General features: G+C 52.7%; 1 protein-coding gene across 1 annotated transcript; it reads left to right on the top strand.

The window, feature by feature from the left end:
• Positions 1-655: 655 nt before the first annotated feature.
• Positions 656-5,829, top strand: LOC120916302 (cytochrome c oxidase subunit NDUFA4-like). Its single transcript, XM_040327199.1, has 4 exons — positions 656-789; positions 3,271-3,359; positions 3,473-3,533; positions 5,459-5,829. Exons 1-4 carry the CDS (start codon positions 748-750, stop codon positions 5,513-5,515), a joined length of 249 nt encoding a protein of 82 aa, XP_040183133.1. The 5' UTR covers positions 656-747; the 3' UTR covers positions 5,516-5,829.
• The last annotated feature ends 2,190 nt before the right edge of the window (positions 5,830-8,019 follow it).

Here is an 8,019-nt window from a genome sequence, read left to right as displayed (position 1 = left end):
GCTGGACACCCCCATATTCTCTGCAGCACCCCCATTATAATGCTGGACACCCCCATATTCTCTGCAGCACCCCAACTATAATGATGGACACCCCCATATTCTCTGCAGCACCCCAACACCTTCATTACATTGCTGGACACCCCCATATTCTCAGCCACACACCCATATTCTCTGCAGCACCCCAACTATAATGCTGGACACCCCTATATTCTCTGCAGCGCCCCAACACCTCCATATAATGCTGGACACCCCCATATTCTCTGCATCGCCCTATCCCTTCATTATAATGCTGGACACCCCCCTCCCCTACACGAGGCTGCATTGTTGTTCGCTCAGTGCAGGCTACACCATGACAGGTCCACATCTACTGAGCTCCCATTTTAAGTTGCTATGGCACTGCGCATGCGTCACCTGTCCAGAGTAGCGTCAGCCAAGGGGAGGCACGTGCGTGGGGCGGGGTCTGCCCAGAGGAGTACACCGCCAGTGGAAGTCACATGTTCGGGGCGTGGTCTATACAGAGGCCAAGAGAGAGTCACGTACGCAGGGCGGGGTCTGCCCGGAGGAATGCCTGTCAGGAAAATATCTGTACATCAGAGCGTCTCTCCTCGTTCAGGCGCTCAGAGGACAGCCCCGGTCAGGACCCCTCCGGTGACGTAATTAGGGTCCTCGTCCGCCTTCCTGTGACATTGTACCGCAGTGAAGGAATCCGAGCGCAGCGCTGAGGAGAAAGAGAAGGCCGCCGCCATCATGTTCCGCACTATGCTCACCCACGCCCGCAAACACCCCAGCGTGAGTCTCACCCCGTTCCGGGCCACCTTTCCCTGACACCCTGGTCCAGGTCCCCTCACCCTTCCCCCATTCCGGGCCACCTTTCCCTCACACCCTAGTCCTGGTTCCCTTCCCCCCCCCCCAGGACACCCCATTCCGGGTCACCTTTCCCTGACACCCTAGTCCTGGTTCCCCCCCCCCCCCCCCCCCCCCCCCCAGGACACCCCATTCCGGGCCACCTTTCCCTCACACCCTAGTCCTGGTTCCCTTCCCCCCCCCCCCCCCAGGACACCCCATTCCGGGTCACCTTTCCCTGACACCCTAGTCCTGGTTCCCTTCCCCCCCCCCCAGGACACCCCATTCCGGGTCACCTTTCCCTGACACCCTAGTCCTGGTTCCCTCCCCCCCCCCCCCAGGACACCCCATTCCGGGCCACCTTTCCCTGACACCCTAGTCCAGGTCACCTCACCCTTCCCCTCCCAGGACACCCCATTCCGGGTCACCTTTCCCTGACACCCTAGTCCTGGTTCCCTCCCCCCCCCCCAGGACACCCCATTCCGGGTCACCTTTCCCTGACACCCTAGTCCCCTCACCCTTCCCAGGACACCCCATTCCGGGCCACCTTTCCCTGACACCCTAGTCACCTCACCCTTCCCCTCCCAGGACACCCCATTCCGGGCCACCTTTCCCTGACACCCTAGTCCTGGTTCCCTCCCCCCCCCCCCAGGACACCCCATTCCGGGTCACCTTTCCCTGACACCCTAGTCCCCTCACCCTTCCCAGGACACCCCATTCCGGGCCACCTTTCCCTGACACCCTAGTCCAGGTCCCCTCACCCTTCCCCTCCCAGGACACCTCATTGTGGGTCACCTGACTTCCCCACCTTCTCTTCAGGACTCCTGACACCCCATTCCGGGTCACCTTTCCCTCCCTCTAGGATACCCCATTGTGGGTCACTTTGGTCTCCTGACCCCCCCCCCCCCCGTTCCAGGTCACAGACCCTGTACAGTGTCACGCCCCCATTTCTCCCCTCCCCCCTCACCTGTTCAGGTGATTTGTCATACTGAGAGTCTCTCCCCATAGAGGTCACTGGGACAGCTTCCAGCGGAGGCTTTACACCCAACTGAGGGGGATGGGCTCCACACCAGACAACACACCTGTATGCGGAGGGGCCTAGGACCACAAGATGCCCATACATGGGGTCCTAGGGTGAGGGGAGAGGGCCCAGCGGGGTCCTGGGATGCGGGGTCCTGGGGTGAGGGGAGGGGGTCCTGGGGTGAGGGGAGGGGGCCCAGCGGGGGTCCTGGTGTGAGGGTCCTGGGGTGAGGGGAGGAGACCAGCGGAGTCCTGGGGTGAAGGGAGGGGGCTCAGCGGGGTCCTGGGGTGAAGGCCCAGCAGGGTCCTGGGGTGAAGGGAGAGGGCCCAGCGGGGTCCTGGGGTGAAGGGAGAGGGCCCAGCGGGGTCCTGGGGTGAAGGGAGAGGGCCCAGCGGGGTCCTGGGGTGAAGGGAGAGGGCCCAGCGGGGTCCTGGGGTGAAGGGAGAGGGCCCAGCGGGGTCCTGGGATGAGGGGAGGGCTGGGGGGGTCCTAGGGTAATGGGAGGCCTGGGAAGTCCTGGGGTGGGGGGGTCCTAGGGTAATGGGAGGCCTGGGAAGTCCTGGGGTGGGGGGGTCCTAGGGTAATGGGAGGCCTGGGAAGTCCTGGGGTGGGGGGGTCCTAGGGTAATGGGAGGCCTGGGAAGTCCTGGGGTGGGGGGGTCCTAGGATGAGGGGAGAGGGGCCCCCCTGGGGGTGTCCTAGGGTGAGGGGAGAAGCCGGGGGGTCCTGTGGAGAGTGGTCCTAGGATGAGGAGGGTCCTGAGGGGAGACTGGTAGCCGGGGGGGGGGGGTTATAAATGTGGGGACAAGGTGTGAAGGTCGGGTGTAGTCAGAGGTGACATTGCTGTATAGAGGGAGGGTTCTGATCTTCTCATACCTCTTGTACATTCTGATGTGATCCCTGCTCTGTCCTTCATCCAGTATATATCCCCCCTCCCTCCCCCCCCCCCCCCCCCCTGTACTGGGCGCTTTCATTCCTGTCCCGGAGGAGCTGACTCCGGCATTTTTACCAACATCCAAGAATAGTGTGGTCAGTTTTATGGGGCTTCTTGCCACTCCAGGAAGATATATGGGGCCCAGTAAGACTCTGTGTCTATTCACACTGCTGGTGGGGACCCAGATTGGCCCTTTTACTTTGCTGGGGGGGGGTGTTGTGGTTGCACTTGGTAAGGTGTAGGTTTTGCGTTGCTCTTCATGTACAATGACCCCCCCCAATTCTGACGACACGATGAATGACATCACAGGCAGACGATCGGGAATTGATCATAAACGAAGGAATTCATTTGGAAAATGTTACAATGTTTATAGAGTGGGGGAGGGGCTAGGAATGTGGAGTCCTGGAGTTTAGACGGGTCAGATTTTTTGGCACCATGTTGGATCTCATCACCTTCTCTTCTTCTCCTTTCAGTTGATTCCTCTGTTCTTGTTTGTGGGGGCCGGAGGTGTGGGGTCCCTTATGTACGCTCTGCGAGTGGCCATGAGAAGCCCTGAAGTTTGGTAAGTGGTGTGTGTGTGGGGGGGGGGGGGGTTTATTCCTTCTTTTAAACCCCCCACCCCCCATAATTTGTCCTTGTTTTTGCTATAATAACCATTTTTAATTTATATTGTAGTTGGGACAAGAAGAACAACCCAAACCCCTGGAATAAGCAGGGCCCCAACTACCAGTACAAGGTGAGTGATGTCATAGTACACAGCCGTCACCTCTGATTTCCCTCCCCCCACGCTGACATGGACCGCAGCAATCTCCATCTCTGGTTCTAAGCCCCCGGTATACCCGCCCCCAGGTGTCCGGATGCTTAGAAATCCCCTGACGAGGGGCGTTTTGTTGCATTCTAATTGGTCGGCGCAGTCACGTGAGTGGTGCTGACCAATCGGCAGCAGCTGCATAGACCATCCTGCCGGCTATGAAGAAGACATGAGGGTTTCTTGGCTTTGGGGCAGGGATATGCAATTGGCGGACCTCCCCATCTATTGCAGAACTACAAGTCCCATCATGCCTCTGGGTGTCATGCTTATGGCTTTCTGAGTCTTGCTTTGCCTCATGGGACTTGTAGTTGCAACAGCTGGAGGTCCGCTAATTGCTTATCCCTGCCTTAAGGCCCCTTTCATGCTGGTGTGCGGGCGGTGGTACATTTTGCAGAGGTATTTGGCGGCCAACAGGGCGCTTTTAACCCCCAGCTAGCAATCGGAAAAGGGTTAAAAACCACCCGCAGAGTGGTACACCCCTGCCGCACATTCATTACAATGTGGAGGAGCAGTGTATACATCGCTCCAAAGGTGCTGCTTGCAGGACATTTTTTAACGTCCTGCCAGCGCACCGCCCGAGGACTTTCACACTGGAGTGAAGGGAGCCACTATTTTTAGCTTTCTAGTGCCTGCAAATCGCCTCGGTGTGAAAGGGGCCCAAGGCATCTTCTGGGTGTCCTGATCATGTGATCACATCCTACCAGCTCCTGACTGTGATGCAGACTAAAGACTTTTGGCGGTGCGAAGCCACACCCACCTCCCTGTTGCCACTTGTGTTTGACCATAAAAGCGGGAGGTGAAGGCAACCTCCAGTACTCGCGCTGTGGTGAACTACAGATCCCATTGTGCCTCTGAGCTGTGACAGTACTTCATGGGACTTGTAGTTCCACAACAGCTGAAATGCTGAGGCTTCCAAACCCTGAGTTCAAGGAAATGTTTCCTGGGGGAGACCTGGAGGTAGCCATTGACTGACTTCTGAAAATGGCTGCCTGGCTGTTGTACCATTTGGCTTAAAGTGGAGCTCCACCCTAAAGTGGAACTCCCGCTGATCGGAACCCTCCCCCCCCCCCCCCCCTCCTCCAGTGTCACATTTGACACCTTTCAGGGGGGAGGGGGGTGCAGATACCTGTCTAAAGACAGGTATTTGCACCCACTTCCGGCCACACAGTCTCAGGCAGACTGCGGGCATGATGTCACCCCCCCCCCCCCCCCCTTTGTGTTCTGGGAACACTCGGCTCCCAGTACACACCGGGAGCCAATGGGCAGACGTAGCGCGACTCGCTCATGCGCCATAGGGAACAGGGCAGTGAAGCTGGAGCGCTTCACTTCCTGGTTCTCTCACGGGGGGCGGAGCAGCAGGGTGACGAGCGATCGCTCGTCCTCTGCTGCGGACGGAGCTGGACTCCAGGACAGGTAAGTGTCCTAATATTAAAAGTCAGCAGCTGCAGTATTTGTAGCTGCTGGCTTTTTATATATATATATATATATATATATATATATATATATATATATATATATATATATATATATATATATATATATATATATATATATAATATATATTTTTTATTTTTTTTTTCCCAACAGAGCTCCGCTTTAATTTTTTATTTTTTTTTGTAAGTCCCAGATTAGAAATGGGGAAGTCCAAAGTAAAAACAAGTCCCTAATAATTTGGAATGCGGCCTGTGCAGGGCATAGATCTCCTAGTCATGTTGCAGTACCAGTTGTCACCAGCCGCTGTCGCTGCGAGCAATCTGTTATACAAAGCCAGGTAGCTGTGTGGGGAAGTTCTGATTTTTAAATTTTTTTTTTTTTGTTCCATATTGTGACCTCTGTCTTCTCTTCTATAGTTTTACAATGAGACAATCGACTACAAGAATCTGAAGAAGGAAGGACCCGACTACTAAGACGCCCCCCGTTCATTTCCAGAAGCCGCCGGTCAGCGCGGCTGGAGCGCCGCGATTCATCCTGTCCAGGAATGTCCGTTGCCATTCCCTCTATTTAATCAGATCAGACCTGTTAATTGAATTGACACCGCTCTGTCTGTCTTGGTAATGTGTTTAGTTGTGCTTGATGCAATTAAACCAATTAAATCGGAGTCTGTTTTTATAATGGCTGCTTAGATACGCTCTGCTCTCACTTCCCGGTCGTGTAGATATCCGCCCAGCGCAGGAGCCGCGTGCTCCGGACTGTAAAATACAGATGTTTGTACAACAAGTGATAACCCGTGTCTTCTGTTTTCATTTTGCTACTATAAATTTGGTTTTTGTTTTATATATATTTTTCACACAAATAGTTTTCTTTTGGTGGTATTTTGCTCACCCTTCACCCCCCCTTTTTTTTTTCTGTTATGAAATTTTGCAAACAAGCCTTCATCCATTTAGAACAAATGTATTCCATTATATTTCTTTGGTTAAAAAAAACAAATTGGTGTATTTAGTGTACAAACTATGGTCTATGATCAATCCAGATGTACTGACAGCCTATGGCCCCTTTCACACGGGGCGGATCAGTAATGATCCGCCCCGTGCACCTCCGCTTGCTCAGCGGGGATCGCTCCGTTGATACCTGCTGAGCCGGCGGATGACAGGGCGGTCCCTGCACACCGTGCAGGGACCGCCTTGTCTTTTCTCCGCTCTCCCCTATGGGGGGATCGGATGAACACGGACTGTCTGTCCGTGTTCACCCGATCCACCAGACGGATGGAAAAGTAGGGTTTTCCTCCGTCACACTTTGGCGGAGCGGCTCGGATATCGGTGGGCATGTCTCTGCTGACATCCGCGGCTCCATAGAGGAGCACGGAGCGCCCGTTCAGGTCCGCCTGACAGTTTTTTTTTTAGGCGGACCTGAACGGGCCTCCCGTGTGAAAGAGCCCTAACTACTATTACTTGAGGTCCTAAAATACCAGGATAGTGTCAGAATACTTTATTGATCCTAAAGGGAAATTATTGACAAATTTAAACTTATTTTTTTTTCATGACAGGCTTTTTTTTTTTTATTATTATTTTTGCAATACTGCGTTACTTTAAGGGGTTGGAAAGGTAAATTTTATTTATTTTTTTCGCTAAATTATCTTCCTTTACCTTAGTGCAGTCCTCCTTCACTTACCTCATCCTTCCATTTTAAATGTCCTTATTTCTTCTGAGAAATCCTCACTTCCTGTTCTTCTGGCTATAACTCCACACAGTAATGCAAGGCTTTCTCCCTGGTGTGGAGTGTCGTGCTCGCCCCCCCTCCCTTGGACTACAGGAGAGTCAGGACGCCCACTAACACACAGCTCCTTTCTCTATCTGCAACGTAGAGAACGTCTTGACTCTCCTGTAGTACAAGGGAGGGGGCGAGCACGACACTCCGCACCAGGGAGAAAGCCTCGCATTACTGTGTGGAGTTACAGACGGAAGAACAGGAAGTGAGGATTTCTCAGAAGAAATAAGGACATTTAAAAGCAAAATGGAAGGATGAGGTAAGTGAAGGAGGACGGCACTAAGGTAAAGGAAGCTATTTAGGAAAAAATACAAAAAAAGGATTTTTGTACTCACAGTAAAATCCATTTCTCTTCCGTTCATGGACGGACACAGCATCCTTTGACAGTAGGGTTATATCCGCTTCCTTTAGGAGAGTTAACTCTACTAAAGGAAGCGGATATAACCCTACTGTCAAAGGATGCTGTGTCTGTCCATGAACGGAAGAGAAATAAAATGTACTTTTTACAACCCCTTTAAAGTAACGCAGAATTGCAAAAATAATAAAAAAAACGGCCTGTCATGAAAAAAATAAGTTTACAAATTTTTCAATAATTTCCCCATTTCTAATCTGGAACATTTCCTTGAACTCAGGGTTTGGAAGCCTCAGCTGTTGTGGAACTCCAAGTCCCATGAAGTAAAAAAAAAAAAAAAAAATTGTACCTTTTACAACCCCTTTAAACACCGTTCTTGCTTATAATGGTGATCGCTGTCATAAGTGGCTTCCATTCATGACAGCTTGCTTACAATTGCAGTGCTGTGATTGGCCCAGATATCATGATGGTTGTGGGCCAATTGCAGCATCACAATAGTAAGCAAGCCATCATGAATGGAAGCGATTAGAACTGGTTTGCTTACATGATGGTCATAGCAATCGCATGATACCGCTGTGAGCGGCTGGGTACTGAGCGTCATGATCCTCTGGGGGGGATTGCGCATGTGCTGAGCGAAGTATCAGGATGTTGCTTAGCCTGCTGCTGTCGCTTTTTGTGGGTGGAGTGCCTGGGATTGTCAGTCATGGGACTTGTAGTTCCACAACAGCTGAAGTGCTGAGACTTCCTAACCTTGGAGAGAAGGGTAGGGCTCCCCACCCTTTATCCATCTAGCTGTGTGTACTTACAGTATATTAGGATGATTGCTGCAAAATCCATGACTTAAGCCCCGTACAC

Source organism: Rana temporaria, chromosome 10 (genome assembly GCF_905171775.1).
Source record: "Rana temporaria chromosome 10, aRanTem1.1, whole genome shotgun sequence".
NCBI lineage: Eukaryota > Metazoa > Chordata > Amphibia > Anura > Ranidae > Rana > Rana temporaria.
Note: the sequence above shows the minus strand (reverse complement) of the source record. Positions and strands in the feature narration are given on the sequence as shown.